Source organism: Dermacentor albipictus, chromosome 8 (genome assembly GCF_038994185.2).
Source record: "Dermacentor albipictus isolate Rhodes 1998 colony chromosome 8, USDA_Dalb.pri_finalv2, whole genome shotgun sequence".
NCBI classification, from domain to species: domain Eukaryota; kingdom Metazoa; phylum Arthropoda; class Arachnida; order Ixodida; family Ixodidae; genus Dermacentor; species Dermacentor albipictus.
Window position 1 is genome coordinate 106581177 of NC_091828.1, and position 17251 is coordinate 106598427.

Consider the following 17251-nt stretch of genomic DNA (forward strand, 5'->3'; position numbering starts at 1 on the left):
ACGGGCTGGGTGGGAATCGAACCAGGGTCTCCGGAGTGTGGGACGGAGACGCTACCACTGAGCCACGAGTACGATGCTTCAAAGCGGCACAAAAGCGCCTCTAGTGAATGCGGTGTTGCCTTAGAAACGAGCTGTTTCTAAGGCGTGCGTCTCTTGCTCAGGCGCACATTTCGTTGCCGCGCCGAACGCTGCTTTGCTCGACGCTCACCGCGTCCAATGCGGGGCGCGTAGTCGCTGCCCTGCAGCCCATTGTCTTACACCCCTTGGCGGGTCGACGGGAACGCTGTCGCGTTCCACTCTTGAAGGCGAAGCAGTAATGCATGAGTTGTTCCTTCGTCTAGCCGAACCAAATATAGCCAAGCAACAGCAGTTCACCAGGCTAAACAGTGGTTCAACAACTAAAATAAAGGCTAGTATGCTTCGCATCCTGGGCTTAACCTTACCTAAGCCACAGCCATTTTTTGTGACGACCTTCCTAACGATTGTTATCGCTTGATAAAAAAGGACATAACCTAGAGTTAGAAAAGTTTCAGAGCCCTTTTCTTAAGGATTTCAATGGCAACGATTGTTATCGATTGTTAACGACTGGCCTAACAGAGAGTTAACATTTACAATACTTTTGTGAAGATGCACTGGCAGCGATTGTTACCTCGTGTTAACAAAAGGTGTAAAACGGTGCTAACTTTCACTCCTTTTTCCCGAATACTTTCATGTTTACGCTTGATCGCTGTCACTTGTTTACAAAGGTGCTAACATATTGACTCATGGACTTGTTCATCTTTTACGGGTGAGCGCTTTTCACTGCCTAACAAATGTTACTGCTCACCGTGGGACGCGCCCGCATGTATCGGAAGTTTCTCGAATGTTATCGATGGTTCTGTTGTCACCAGAGCGTGTGTAATCTGATTGCACGTGTGACGCGAATTGTGTAGAACTTTCTGGAAGACACACGGGTACCACCCATTACTCTTGAACCTTCGATGACTCGTGTATAAAAGCCGACGTGCTTGACCGACAGGTCAGATTTTCGACGGTCGCCGACTGTGTTCGCCGCTATCGTTGTGCTTTCAGCATAGCCTGTTTTTGAGAGCACAGGTTCGCCCAATAAAACACATTTCGCCATTCACAGTTTTGCTGCTTTGTTCACCGTCGCTACCACGTGACAATACGGAGCTAACTTTCAGACCCTTTTTATGAATGCGTTTTTGGAAACTGATATCCCTTGCTAACAAACGACGTAACGCAAGATTAAATAACTTTCAGAACCGTTTTGTGAAGACGTTCGTGGCCGCGATTGTTAGCACTTGCTAACAATGGGCCTACACTCTTGAGACGGTTGCACGCTTTGGGGTGTATATTTGTCCCGCAAGAATAATCATCTGCCTTGCTTGTGTTTTCTTTCTTGAAAACTCGGCGCTCGCAACTATCCTGGCGAGAATGCTGTGTCACGTTAATAACGCGCAAGCCGTTCGTTACTTGGAACTAGGGGCTCGCAGCGTTACAGAAAGGAAATGCGGGCAAGACGTACGGATGACGATTATCGTTGTGAGACAAGATAAGCGCCAAAGGGTGTAATATATTTTAATACGCTCTACAAACGGTTGCACCCTTTGGGGTGTAGATTTGCCACACAACAATAATCGTCATCAGTCTTGCCTGCATCTCCTTTCTTTAACGCTGCGAGCCCGGTAGTTCCAAGTCACGAACGGTATGCGCGTTATCAGCAATACAGCAGTCTCGACAGGAAAGTATCGAGCACAGTGTTTTCAAGAAAGGAAACGCAAGTAGGACAGATGACGATTATCGTTGTGTCGCAGATATACACGCCAAGGGGTGCAACTGTTCTAGTGTAGTGTAACCTAGGCCTAACTTTGAGTCCCTTGCTCTGGAGACCTTCGCAGAAACGAATACACCTTCTCATGTTTTTTTAACACACTCTAGAAACAGTTGCACCCTTTGGTGTGTATGTTGGCCACACAACGATAATCGTCATGTCTTGTCACCATTTCCTTTCTTTAACGCGGCGAGCCCGGTACTTTCCAGTAACGACCGGCATGCGCGTTATCAGCATGACATAGCATTCCCGACAGGAAAGTAACGAGCGCAGCGTTTTCAAGAAAGGAAATGCGGGCAAGGCAGATGACGACTACACTCTTAAAACGGTTGCACCCTTTGGGGTGTGTATTTGTCCCACAACAATAATCGTCATCTGCCTAGCTTGCGTTTCCTTTCTTGAAAACTCGGCGCTCGCTACTTTCCTGTCGAGAATGCTGCGTCACACTGATAACGCGCGTGCCGTTCGTGACTGGGAAGTACCGGGCTCGCCGCGGTAAAGAAAGGAAATGCGGGCAAGACAGATGACGATTATTGTTGTGGGACAAGATACACCTCAAAGGGTGTAAATTTGTCTAAGAGTGCACTCTTAAAAAACTTTACACCCTTTGGGGCTTATCTTGTCCCACAACAATAATCGTCATCGGTCTTGCCCGCGTTTCCTTTCTTTAACGCTGCGAGCCCGGTACTCCCCAGTCAAGAACGGCATGCGCGTTATCAGCGTGACGCAGCTTCTCGACAGGAAAGTAGCGATAGCCGAGTTTTCAAGAAAGGAAACGCAAGCAAGGCGGATGACGATTATTGTTGTGGGACAAACATACACCCCAAAGGGTGCAACCGTTTTAAGAGTGTGTATCGTTGTGTGGCAAATATACACTGCAAAGGGTGTAAACGTTTCTTAGAGAGTGCACATGTGGCCGAACAAAGGGTTAACACTTGTTTTACACCCTTTGCGGTATACCTGCAGGGAGGGCGACCCCAGGACGCGGGCCCCTAACCACGTGACCGCAGTGACGGGCAGCAACACGACGGCCGTGCTGGCAGGAGGGGAGGGTCGCGCAGGCCGTGCTGGCTGCGGCGGCGGCCGGCCATGAAGTTTGTCGAGATGGAGAATGGCCAGGCGTGGCAGCAGCTCATCTCCCGTGGCCACGGCGTCCACTCGTCCGGCGGAGGCGGCGTCGCCGGCGACTCGGACTACGAGACGCCCAGCAACCAAGTACGTGGTGTCGTGCCTTCTACGTGCGAAATAATATAATAATATAATATATGGGGTTTTACGTGCCAAAACCACTTTCTGATTATGAGGCACGCCGTAGTGGGGGACTCCGGAAATTTCGACCACCTGGGGTTCTTTAACGTGCACCTAAATCTAAGTACACGGGTGTTTTCGCATTTCGCCCCCATCGAAATGCGGCCGCCGTGGCCGGGATTCGATCCCGCGACCTCGTGCTCAGCAGCCTAACACCATAGCCACTGAGCAACCATGGCGGGTACTACGTGCGAAAGAAGTCATGCTTCCTGAGCGCGACTGACGACACTGCTATTCCAAAGCAGGAGGGTTTCAATAGCTTAATTGGCGTTGGCTACACCGCGAGGAACCGGGGAGAGGGGGGGGGGGGAATTGGAATCTGGTCTTCTGCAACACCCTTTAAATACTGGACACCCTTATGGCGTGGTTCTGCCGTGATGCCCTCTATGAAATGAGACCCTTGACATGGTTACACCCCTGACCCCATTTAAAGCCTGAACACCATTCCGCATTAAAGAAAAAAACAACTCGTTCACATCCATAGAGAGTATATTGGTTCAAAGAAAACAGTAAAATAATATCCGGTAACACGTAATTAGCATGGGTAATTAATTATTTAGTAACTAATTTGTTGAACTATTCACAACTGAAAACTCCCTCCAGCATAGCAAGTACGCCAGTATGGGCTTTAAATTCGTTTTTATAGAACTTAAATCGGAGTTTTTAGCATCAAATTCAGCATATGAAAAAGGATACGTTGAGCCTTGTGAGGTTGAAGGTGCACATTTTTTATGAGTGTTGCAGAGTACTGAATCATTCTTTAGAATGTTTCACTCTAAAGTGTAATCACGGCCAGTCGATGAAAACTGGTTTTTGTCGAGCGCCCGGGGGATAATTTTGTCCCCAACTACTATCGTCATGATTCTTGTGGCCCTTTCTTCCTCTGCTGTGTTCTGGGTGCTTTCTTGTTTACATTGCTAGGGGAGCATGTAACCTGTGCAGCGTTCCTGTCTGGAAAGTTCAACATACACAGCGTTGAAGAAATGAACGGTACTCTGAATTTTTGTGGCAAGTATTACGTGACAAAGTTAGGCCCTAAAGCATGTGCACTCAGCATAAATTAAATTGCGAACAGGAAATAACTTACTTTATTTTAGTGGTTTCTAAGCATGGAATAGTTATAAGTATATGTTTTGTAGTCTGAATTACCTTATGCACTTGTGTAAGGGCCGCACCACCAATTTGGCAGCCAAAAATTTGGAAAAAAGAATTTCCAACAGAGAAGCAATTTTGTTCGGTGCACCGATAGCATGCACCTGCATCGGCGAATTTTCATTCAATGCGCACTTCTGCTTGCCACTACTAGATGGCAAGAGCTGCATGTTGATCTCTGATGCAGGAGTATATCTGGGGTGTGCACAGTTAAAGGCTGTGCTGGCATCATTTTGACAATGTTGTTCAGCCCCGTGTAAGTGCCGCACCTTATCAAAATTGTGGAAAAAAAAAGTGCGGCCCTTACGCGAGTCTTACGGTAAGCCACTGCTGCAAATGCAGTTAAGCTGGAAAAGGAACAATATGTAGGGACATTTTCAGAATTGTTTGCACTTCAATTTATGCTAGTGTGCACCCTACTGTGAAAAAAAGACAAAAATATAGATAAATTAAAGGCCAGCTGCCCATTGTTGACAACTGCCGAGTGACCTTCACATTCTTGCAATAGGCTGTAAAATACGTTTGCATAGCCATGAGTGGGCTATTTGATAGTGCTAAGCGAAAAAGACTGTCTCTTTCTTCTTCACTAGGCTTTCAAGTGTAGCGGATGTTATAGCATGCAAATGGTGAGACTGTGTGAAATGCCTTCCTGCTCCTGTCGTAGGGTGAGACGAGCACGAGCAGCAGGCGCATCCTGACCAAGCACCTGTCGCTGAACGGCTTCCCAAGATGTGCCGACTCGGCGGGCAACGGTGGCAACGGCGCCGAGGACTCGCCCGTGGTCCGCTACCAGAAGGCCAAGATCATCCCAAGCCGGGTGCGCAAGAGGGTCATCTTCAAGAATGGCAGCGTCAACCTCTCCAAGGAGCACGTCTACAAGCGCTCGCAGCGATACCTGCAGGACATCTTTACAACACTGGTGAGTGGCTGGCATAATTCACTCATTGTGAACTCGCAGCTAGGATGCTCTGGAGCTCTTAACTGCTGAGCACTAAGTCTTGGGCTCGATTCCCAAACATGGCCATGTGTCGGTGGACAGGGATCAATCACTGAAGCAGCGGCAGCAGCGTTGTTGCTAGATGGACTATTGTGTACATAGGCTCTAGTGTGAGGGCTGATGGAGTTCTGACGTGTCCTTTCGGAGGTGAGCAATGGGTAGCACATCCTACTTCTGGCACCACACTAGACATAACACTCGCCCAGTGCGGAGCGTGTGGTGCAATGTGCATGGCATGAGGTGAGCTCTTTGTCTTTTACAGCCACACACATACACACGACCATAACTAGCATATGTGTGCATGATGCTGCATCCCCTATGCTCCTTATAGTTACCAAACGCGATCCACAAAAGATGCACTCTTGCGTGACACTTGAGATTTTCTAGGAAAGGTTTTTCATCTCATGTTTGTAGCGTTTCAGTATAAACAAAAATTATTCCTGTAATGGGGTAGTAATCTTTCGCTCTGCTCTTGTCTGCTCCCAGGTGGACATCCAGTGGAGGTGGAACCTCATGGTCTTCTCGATGGGCTTCATCCTGAGCTGGCTCGTGTTCGCCATCATCTGGTGGCTCATCATGTTTGCACATGGCGACTTTGACCCGCACGAGGGCGAGTGGACGCCTTGCATAGTTGAAGTCACCTCGTTCACGTCTGCATTTCTGTTCTCCCTGGAGACGCAGGTAACGTGCCTGTTGAACCTGTTACAGTGTGCTATGCTAAAGTTCTTATACATAGGATTCATACAAAAGGTCAAGATTTGGGGGAAGGGGGAGGCAAGAAGCTGAATGTGCTGGAAACGCCTTGTGCACAACATTAAGCATCTAGTGATTTGTTTTTGAAACAATAGCTATCTGCAGCTACTTCGCCAAACTTTACAAAGTACCTTGGGCAGTCAAAGTTGATCCAGAGCTCCCCACTGGTGCTCTGAAATGTCGTAAAATGCATGAATTATGTTGTAGGTTGAGAACGCAGGATCAGAGGGCACAAGAGAAATGTTTATTGGCTTGTTTACGTCTCCAAACAGACTACTCCATCCTTGGGAAGTATGCTCCCTTAGGAGAGAGAGGACAGCCACATTGCTCTCTGTTTACATTATGTGGTGAGAGCGGCGTCCTGTCCTGGGAAACACGACTATGTAATACACATGATTGGGGTTGAGAGCAGCTGCAGGAGGACATAATTCACAGCCACACTTCGACATAAACATTGAAAAGGCGTAGGCTATATGACTTCGCACACACGGCATTAGAACATGTACAAAATGTGGCTCTGCTTCCGTTTACATTCGTGGCTTTTGGGTTCCCAAAAAGGGCGAATTGAATTAATAAAGAAGTCGATTCTTATCTTCGTCCTTCACCATGCAGCACACCATCGGTTATGGCAGTCGTGCCATCACGCCGGAGTGCCCGGAGGCCGTGTTCATCCTCTGCATGCAGTCCATCACGGGCGTCATGATCCAGTGCTTCATGGCGGGCATCGTGTTCGCCAAGTTATCGCGGCCCAAGAAACGCTCGCAAACGCTGCTCTTCTCGCGCAATGCTGTTGTATGCCTGCGTGATGGCAAGCTCTGCCTGCTGTTCCGTGTGGGCGACATGCGCAAATCGCACATCATCGGCACGTCCATCTCGGCCCAGATCATCCGCAGGAAGGTAAGTGGCCTGTTCTCCCAACCATGCCCAAGTAAAAAATCGCAATCTAGAGGCTGATATCCTGTTGAGTTATTGACACTTGTATTGGTGTATTAGCAAGTCGAAGCAGACGCCGATTGATGATTTAGACTCTGTGAGGACCGCCTAAAGTTCCAGATAATTGGGAGTCCCAAGTGTTGGATTCGCCAGAAATTAAAGAGGCCCTGTGACACCAATTTTTTTTTTACCATGAATTAGGCATTGCATGTTAATTAAGCTGTAGATGTATCACTGCAAGTTCGCGAAATTTGAACTATTCACTGTGGTAAAAAAATGGCACATTTTTTTATATTGTTGCTGAATCAGCTGTGCGCCAGTCTGACTACTGATGGGTCACAAAATGAAGTACGCTCTACGTGGTGAATGTGCACGGTGCACACATATGGTTTCATTTTAGCATGTACGTTTCAAGTTTAGCATATTTACATAATGGGCACACTATCTCCACGGAAAATTTGTACAAAGTTGGGGAGTGCAGTAATTACGAGGGGAAAATGTCTTGGCAAAATAAAAAATAAATAAAGGGGCTGTAAATCGGGGTTCTTACACCAGCAACTCAAACTCAAATAAGTACTTCAAAACATCACTTACCTTTGTAATAAGAGTGCAGGTTCTGCACAAGTAAGAACCGCAAAGGCCCTTTTTTTGCATACACTAGCTGAACCTAGAATCACTGAACAAATAAATAATGGGACTCTGGCCCAACCTATTCTGAATCACTGTTAGCACTGATGTCAGAATAAGCAGACGACAGTCTCTGCAGCAATTTTCGAGGGTGCGATGATTACTCGCTGGGGAAAATTCTAATTCATGATTCCCAATGTGGGGGTGCCACCATTATGCGTGCGCAAGCATTAGGCGAGTAAATGCAGCATATATATATTTCTGATATGTGCACATTGTGACATAACTGCACCCTTCTGTCTGTCCAGGTGACTGCAGAGGGTGAGGTGATCCCCTACTACCACACACAGCTGGACGTACGCTTTGATGCGGGCACAGACAGCATCCTCTTTATCTGGCCTGCCACCATCGTGCACGAAATCAACGAGACCAGCCCCTTCTACAACATGTCCGCGGAGGATGTGCTGCGTGAGAAGTTTGAGATCGTGGTCATCCTCGAGGGAACCATCGAGTCCACGGGGCAGTCCATCCAGGCCAGGTCTTCATACCTGCCATCTGAGCTCCTGTGGGGACACCGCTTTGAGCAGCTGGTGCGCTTCCAGAAGGATTCGTCCGAGTACCTCGTAGACTACAGCAAGTTCAACAACACCTACGAGGTGGGTGTATGGATAACTCTGTGATTTTTTTTTTCTTTCTGTGTCACCTGTGACGAAACTTTGACTAAATTGGCTATAAGTGGGTCAACACTGATTTGAAACTCGGTATCATCATCATCAGCCTGGCTACGCCTACTGCAGAGCAAGCGCCTCTCCCATACTTCTCCAACTACGTCAGTCATGTGCTAATTGTGGCCATGTTGTCCCTGCAAACTTCTTAATCTCATCTGCCCACTTAACTTTCTGCTGCCCCCTGCTGTGCTTCCCTTCTCCTGGAATCCAGTCCAAAAACTCGGTATAATGAACACAAATATAATGATGGTATTTGTATGTTGAATGTGACTTCGTTATGAAAAAAGGAACAGTATAGTACTATTGAAGGCAGCCATGGCGAATCTTCAGGGCTGGTAATTGTGCAAATTTTATGTCAACGGCCTTTAAATACCAGATAACGTAGGCACCTGGTAGTTAGCGCATATGATGGAAATCCCAGACAATCTGCTCCAAGATTTTCAGCGTGCCACAGAAGCCACCTTATATTGGAAGTCATGCTCAGAGTCGTGCTATTTCTCAACGTTACGCCATTTCCGGCGAGTAGCAGTGGTACCTTTTCTTCTGGTTTTGTATCAAAAACATGCATCTTTGCAAGCTTTTCCTGATGCATCGATGCATATTTGAAATATAAAATTTTGCGTCCTTTAAAACATTCATGCTTTCCTGCACGACTGTGTTTAGAAAACTTATTCAAGGGCTTTCTGAGCGACCCACGAACCAGCGAAGAAGCTTGTGATGACTTAAATGTTTGAGACATTCTTAACCCAAAGAACTGGGTTGGGCACCGGAGGGTAGCGGTATAGTACTAAAGTTGCGACATTGTAACGGTTCTCTCTGTTTGCAGGTGGAGACACCTCTGTGCAGTGCACGGGACTTCTACGAGTACCAGCGGATGCTGCGCAATGCACCGCGAATGGTTACGCTGGGCACGCCTCTCCAGCCAATGACCATCGACGACCGCAACCAGTCCGGTCTGTCGCAGCAACAGCAGCAACAGCAGCAGCAACAACACCCCGCTTTCAAGAGGGTCACGCCAGAAAAGTTCCTCAACACCGCCGGGCACCTCATACCTTTGCAGCTGCCCAAGGAGCTTTGGTGAGCGTTGCAACGTAATTGTGGGAGTGACTAGTTATGGGAGGCTGCAGTAATCGCCTCTGTAGGCACACTGTCATAATGTGAAGCCTTGTGGCTATAAGGGGTATTGCACTTTTAAAAGATTTACACGTCCTAAACAGGGCCCACAACACCTTTTCCTAAAGTCTCAAAACACACTAGAGGCAGTGCAATTCATTTCGATGAATATATTTCTGCAGAACCTTTTTGAAAAAAGCTAATAATAATTGAATAATGAAGAGTGTGATGTTTACTTTCCCCATTCCTCTTAGCTCAACAGCATTTTTTTCAGCTAGGACTGTGGTGATAGCAGTGCCCTGCCAAATTGGTCTTTTCTTACTTTTCTTTCTTTCCACCGTGCACCTATTATATCTGACATCAATTGGCATCCGACAAAGGTACCCAAGAGCGACACGGGACAAGATGGGCAGTATGCACTAATGACTGCCGCTTTGTACTTTGCTAGAGCATTGAAGGGGTGTGCATGAGTGAGCACACTTTCGCTTGGGACTAGTAACTCATAGTTGGGAAGTATCACCCATGGTTGGCAACTATGGGCTGTCACGTGGTCAATGACATCATTAACAGTGGCAGACAAGAGAAAAAGCGATCTTTTATGTGACGCGAGCTTCTTGCTGCATGAGGTGAAATAACGTTTGACTCGCATGTTCATGGCAGCATTGTGCATAGATTGTGAATATTTTTCACCGTGTCCCAAAAGTGTTGCAGTACCCCTGTAAGGCTCGCCAGAAATTTTTTGAGAAGCTTAAAACTTCAAAAGCGTACTTTTTGCCGCAAAACAATAGGTATCATTTTGTTTGCTCTTCGGTGTTGTGCCTGCACTTTTTTAAATCTCGGTGCTGTTTGTTCCCTCCTAGCTATGTAGGAAATGGCCGTAGACAGTCTGCTGGTCAAGAATGTGTTGACTGACGTCGTTGCTGACAGTTATTCACCTGCTTAAGCGACGTCACAAGCCAATGCACTGTGTGCTGCTTTCACCATAGTCCCCCAAACAATGCATCTTGAAACTCAACAAAGAGAGCTCATTGAATTCGAACATGTGTTGGTGGAAATAGTCATCCGTGTCACAGAGGAAAGAGGAGAGACAGATGCTGACTTTATGATGTCCTGGAGATGTTAGCCTGGGCTAGCTGATCACCTGGCATGATACTCCAGGTCATCATTATCATCATCAGCCTGGTTACGCCCACTGCAGGGCAAAGGCCTCTCCCATACTTCTCCAACTACCCTGGTCATATACTAATTGTGGCCATGTTGTCCCTGCAAACTTCTTAATCTCATCCGCCCACCCAACTTTCTGCTGCCCTCTGCTACGCTTCCCTTCCCTAGAATCCAGTCCGTAACCCTTAATGACCATCGGTTATCTTCCCTCCTCATTACATGTCCTGCCCATGCCCATTTCATTTTCTTGATTTCAACTAAGATGTCATCAACTCGCGTTTGTTCCCTCACCCAATCTGCTCTTTTCTTATCCCTTAACGTTACACCTATCGTTCTTCTTTCCATAGCTCGTTGCGTTGTTCTCAATTTCAGGTACTCCAGGTATCCAGGTACTCTAGGTACTGGGTGACAATTATGGCATGCTACCACAACAACATAAACACAAACAGCACTCACATCCAGTGGGGAATGTAGGAGTGATGATAAGACTAGAAATGTCATGCCATTATTAATAGGTCTGGAAGTTGCTTTTCTCTGGCCGCTTTGTTTTCTCAAACTGGACGCACACTTTCTAGATGACCTCTTCTTTTTCTTATGCTCTATTCTAGATATACCTTCCGTAGGCTCCGTGCCGGAGTCTTCCAAGTGATGACCAATTCTGAGGAGCACATCTTGCTGCAAGGTGCAACATGACAAGATATGCACAACACCAGTAGTGGCCTCTAATTCGGGAGTTGAGTTGGAGCAGCTGTGATGGTCCCGCACCGACGCTGACCCTCGCAGCCGAATGACGCGAACAAGTCGTCCCTCCTAAAGTGCCTTGACAAGCTGCTGCCAGCCCTTCACTGGCTTGACATTGCCAACAGGCTCTGGCATACAGCAGCCACGATCGTTTTTCGTTTTCCTTTTTACTCTTGTGTTCTCCAGTGACGTGGTGAGGACTGAACAAGACTCTGTCACTTTCTCGACAGCAGAGACACTCTCCCGCTCTGTTTACATGGTGTGTATTAAGACCACGTTGAACCGGTGTTTGGGAAAAAGTGCATTTGTTTAGATGCTAAAATAGACTCTTCTTTGACGGCCGGTCATGGCCTGCTGTTGGGCCACCGTCAGTGACTGGGCACACGACCAGATGTCAGACTCTCCGACCAAGAAGCACTGTATGGTGAAAAACGCACATGGCAGCATGGCGTGCTGCTGCCCGCGTCACTGCATTGCGGCGCGGAGATCGTGGCGGAGAGAGACGTCACGACGGAGACATCGTGACGGAGATGTCTCGAGGGGCATGTCAATCAGCATGGGAGGAACAGCTTTCGATGAAAAGCACCGGAAGTGCAACCCACAGACTTCCTTCCAACAGCTGACACCTATGCTGTTGTCCGGACTGTTGTGTTTGCGAACGATAATGCCTTCTTGTGGTGCATTGCACATGACCGCAATCCCTCGGCGGACTTGCGCGGCGATGCTGTCGCGTCTGTGAACTGGGGTAGGTTCGTTTTAGGTGAGTCGCGTAGGAAATTGTGGCTAGATTTTTAAATTTTTTTCCTGTTTTAACGAGTTCCAAATGTTTCCTTCTTTTTCTTCTACTTAACTGTGCAAAGAGGAGACCTAGGCAGAGGGCCTGGGAAGAATCTACAGCAGCGAGTCAAGCAATTAGACTCCGCTATTTTAGCTGGGTGCAGGCTGCCTCGGAAGAGGATAATATTTAATTAAGGCTACCGTCGCGCAAATAGAGGGTAGCAAAGTACTGGACTTGCACCAGACCTGACCCTCAAGTTGCACCAGGGCATGGCACTAAAATGCCCACTCGGGTGTGCTGAGAGACCCTTGCTAATTTAAGCACACAGCACTAGCGTGTAGCCCAAATTTGCCGTGAGTATCATGAAAAAAAACGAACGAAGACACGACCGTCTGGCCTTCTAAGACTGAACTTATCTCGCCATTGTGTGTGCTATACAATGGATGCAATTAACTGTGCCTGTACATTTCCTGCTCTTGAGCGTGTTCCTTCGGCATCGGCCAAGAAATTCTTGCTCCTTCCTTTATTATATAAGCATTGTTCATGTGAATACACAACCCGATTTGGGTGCATTTTACGAGTAGCTTTTTATTTCTTGATTATTGCTTTTTTTTCGTTCTTTGCTTGTCTATATGCATGCCTGAGACAATCGCTGTGGGCTGCTGCAGTGGGCAAGAGGCAAGTGACAACAAGGGCACAAGTCTTTTGGACAATTTTTTTAGAGCGTTCAATCAAGGATGACAAATGCATTTAATCATGCAATTCCTGCAGGTCAACGTGAACCTAGATGTGCGTTTTCAGTTGTGTTTAACTGACATGCTGAACTACAAAATTCTCCATGGCAACAAAGCCTGTTAAGGCATTCGCAAAGGCATTTCAACATCCTTACCACTGAAGGCAAGGTTTTGCAATGCCTGAAAAATGGGGCATCTTGTATTGCATAAAACATTTACAAATATATTCGGCACACTTCATCACGACTGGGTGGACTCTATAAAAAGAAAAGCATGCACGGCATGGGTCCACTGATGCTACGGAGCTAAATCTAAGCTCGGGCAAAATGCCAGTGTCACCAAGCAGTTCTGAACCATCCTGCATTTCTGCAACACTGTTATTAGCAACATCACTTTTGCAAAAAAGCTCCACTCTCTCATAATAACGATGCGCTCCACTGCTCAAGACACTAAAAAATTTCAACAAGTGACAGGCACCCAAGCATTCTTTGGCCTTGTGAACTGCACAAGCGCAGGCCAGCCTCACAAGATTGTCGCTCCACGACAAAGGCTCGCAACGTCACTTACTTTTGCGGTACGTCATGGCATAGCGGTGCATCAGGTCCTCCGTACCAGTGATGCACATCGCCCAAATATTTTTCCGCTTTTTTCGCTGAAGATGCCACCTGTTGCAATGCTAGTTCCCTTCATGTGAGAGTGGAGGTACGTGTGATGATATTGGAAAACAAATATTTTGGCAGTATTGCCTCGGTGTTCTGAAAACGTTCCTCTTCAAACGTTCCTGAAAACGTTCCTGTCTGGAGTGGGTAGTTGGGTCATCCACACTAGGCAGTGGCTGTTCGTACTATGCAGTGGCACTACCCTAGTGGCACTACCACTGGGTAGTGTTGATGGGCAGTACAACAGCTGATGTTGCATGCCTAACACACATCTACTGTTATGAACACATGAAACATAATATAGGGGAGTTCATATACCAACAGCAACAACTGCAAGAGTGCAGTTGAAGGAAAGTGAGTAATGCCGTGGTTATCTAAAAGTAACACCCTGTTTTTTTAACCTTAAGGTAGACTGTTGTTTCACTTCGCAGGTTAAGGCAGCTAGGATCGATAGCCACCAATATATCATATCTGTTTGAAAAAACGCTTCCCGTCTTCGTGTTCACGTTTTCTATAGTTAATTATTTGTCTGCACGTGATAGTATTGCCAACAAAAATGGAGAGGCTGTGGAAACTTTCGCACAGCTCCCGCTTTGCCTCGTTTGTTAATCTTGGCAACATATTATGCAGCATAATACGTGCTCCCAAAACACATGAAATGAATGGAATAGATGTATTTTATTATGTTAAAAATGTTTTCTTATGGCTCAAGTCAAAATGACAGACCAAGTAATTTCACTGTGTTTGTAATACTTGCTGAACGTCGTTATATTATGAAGTCGTATTTTACATGAAACTGATTTCGTAATATCCGTATTTGTTATATGCATATATTCGTTGCACGCTAACATTGGTATGAAAAAAATTGTTTACTTCATTACATCCTATCATTCATCATATATGAGTTTGTTATATTGAGGTGCGACTATCTTCATGCATATCTGCATTTACGGTAACCCGTGATAGAAAGATGTGAAGTTGCCTGTGATGGAACTCTTAGTTAAGGCAATAATTTTTAGGTTTTCTATGGTTTTCTATGCCACCTAAAGTGTTTATAGCGCCAATGTGCTGCATTAAGAGAAAGAAAAGAGAGTGCAAATACAGTCCATTATGTGCCTCCAATGTTGGGCTGAGGAAGTGTTTGCATTGTAAGCAATACCTTTGACTTTTGGGACATCAGTTTGGAACATTGGGCATGTCTGTGTCGATAGGTTTAGAACGCTCTTCAAGCCTTTACAAAGTTTTGTCACCGAGCATAATCATTGTGCCTTAAAAATCGTTTGAAATTGCATAAGAATTGTTGAATGTGGTATTTTTTTAGGTAACATGTCAACCTGTAGGTGACTTAGTCATTGAAATGTATGTGTAGCAAAGAAAGATTGTGCACTGCTTAGATGTTTTAGTTTGTTATGTAGCATTACGCTCACTGTCCAAACTACTGAATTTGAAGCAAGCTGTAAATTGCTTCATTAGATTCAACACATTGCTAAGGCTGAAATATTTGACTGTACCAGGACAGTTGCTAAACATTGATTACAGGGGAATTTTAAAAAAAATTCAGTTTTGGGTGTAGCTTGATATTGCTACGCGGCACCTTTGCTGTTAGGGAACAAGCTGTGTGTTTACACGAGTGTTACGCTGCTCTGTAAAAAAATTGTCCGAAATGTAGTTTTGGTATACACGGAATGAATGGGCATGTGAATTGTGACAGGCTGGCAGCACAGAAGGTAGGGCCAAGAAAAATCCAATGTAATCCCAATGTTGGTCTCACATTGGACAATAATCATACATTGGCCCTGCTTGTAGTGCTACTTTGGACATTTATCTATTTATGGGCATGTAGATTAATCTGATGTGTTGCAGATAACGCTATAGACTATATATAAATTCAGTGTGCCGCTCCTTGGCATGGATTCTGTGATGAGGAAGTTTGAAACTTGGATGTATCAAGCGAGCCTTGTACGTAGTTCATCTAGTACTCGTTCGAGAAACACATACAATGCATGTGTCGACTGTTTGTCCACACTTTTGTCTGGTTGTTTACAGTTCGGCGACTGTGTTGTCCATTTCTTGCTCGTCTATGCATCGCCTGTGTTGTGTAACAAGAGCTTTATTCAAAGAAGTATCAAAGCTGTGAATTTCTGAATATCGAGCAGTGACAATCTATGACAAAGTATAACATGCTTTTGGTGTGTTGGTCGGTGTCTGGCATGAAATAGAGCAAGAAAGGCCACTGATGACAAATACAGGACAAAGGCTAATAACAACGTTGCGTTCTTCTCAATTTCTTTAGGCCAGTTACGACCATATTTACACCAAGCTTCCCATACTATTCTCATTGTTGGGGCACACAGGCTTGAAAGTGGGTTAAGTTAAAAGAATGTTAAACATGCAGATGTAATTTCTACTTTCAAGTAACCTCGCACCTCACACGGTTAATTAAGACTGTGTGATACCGTCTTGATAAACCGTGTCCATTTAATCGTGCATTTCATTGGGCAAACAGGAGCAGTTTGGCGACGCCGCGAGCGGTCAAAAGCAGTTCAAGCTGCTCCCACATGAAAAGCAGCGTGCTAAGGAAGTGGCGTGACACAGACGCATTGCATCCTTTTATTTTGGTAGTGCTTCCTTCGTGTTGGTTCGGTGTGCAGCAGCAATGGCAGCTGAGAAGCGAAGTTCGCGCGATAATCGCCGAGGATTTGACTGCACGGAATGCTGGGGAATGTGAACGATCTGGTCATGTGATACATCTTAGCCCCTCGCACCGGCCATCGGAGCACATGGAAGTGGAGGAGCAAGCCGTTGTGCTCTTGCTCCGCTACTGCAGTGTTTCTCTCTGCCTCTCCGCTCCAGTTCTGCCCATGGAATGCACGTGATGTAAAGTAGTTGGGAGCATTCCACATTGCAGCGAGACCACGCCGTGTGATGTCATTCCGTCAAACGCATCTCATAGTTTTTGAATTGTGTATGACAGTTGCTTTCCAAAGGGAGCTTTCGGGGAACCAGAGGAAAAGTGCTGTGACCAAACGTTGGGTCACAGGCGCACTTCGCTACGTTAAACGCGAGACCGTGTTGCAGGTGGATGTATCTGGGGCAGACATTTGTGGCCAGAGAGCAAGTTGTCCTTGCAACTTTTGTAAGAGACATTCCCCAGGAGCGACGAACAGAGAGCTAGATACAAGCATAAACGTCGAGTGTAGTCGGTTGATTTTCCACGTCATTCCGTTATGAAAACAGTATTGAGGGCATGAGTCAAATATATAAATATATATATATACATAAGTTTATTACATTTTTTTTTTACAACGAACTGCTGCAACAGCTTGGAAAGCTAGACAAGTGTCATTTCTGTAGTCTTATTATTATTATTACTTTTTAACTGATGTTTAAAAAATACCAGTTGCCAAAGTTGTTTCGTTGTTGCAATGTTTTTAGAATTTTGTCCCATTCTGTTTTTTTTTTCTGTGTACATAGAGATAATAAAATACGCCTTTAATTATACCTCGGTTTGTCGTCATGGTTTCCTAACATGTGCACTCAAATTTCACAGCATCGTTGCTTGATGGATTTTGTGCGAGTGTGGCTGTTGCACTATAAGGTGAAGCTGGTGTCCTGAACGAGAGCGAACAAACAGCTAGATGGGCAACCACCACTCATTTTGACCGTGCATCACCACAGCGAACAGCTAAGGACAAACACAACTGCTGTACTTCCAACTGATGCTTATTTC

At 46.0% G+C, this 17251-nt stretch overlaps 1 protein-coding gene across 3 annotated transcripts in view; it reads left to right on the plus strand.

The window, feature by feature from the left end:
* The window catches only part of LOC139048949 (ATP-sensitive inward rectifier potassium channel 12-like), a 143587-nt gene extending 126565 nt beyond the window's left edge, over window positions 1-17022 (plus strand). For all 3 annotated transcript variants that reach the window (XM_070523946.1, XM_070523948.1, XM_070523947.1), the window contains 7 exons: window positions 2801-3049; window positions 4959-5213; window positions 5778-5972; window positions 6657-6941; window positions 7913-8260; window positions 9159-9409; window positions 11218-17022. In XM_070523946.1, the coding sequence (XP_070380047.1) occupies window positions 2924-3049; window positions 4959-5213; window positions 5778-5972; window positions 6657-6941; window positions 7913-8260; window positions 9159-9409; window position 11218 (1461 nt within the window). In that variant the 5' untranslated portion in view covers window positions 2801-2923 and the 3' untranslated portion in view covers window positions 11219-17022. The remainder of the gene's footprint in view (window positions 1-2800; window positions 3050-4958; window positions 5214-5777; window positions 5973-6656; window positions 6942-7912; window positions 8261-9158; window positions 9410-11217) is intronic.
* Window positions 17023-17251: the final 229 nt, after the last annotated feature.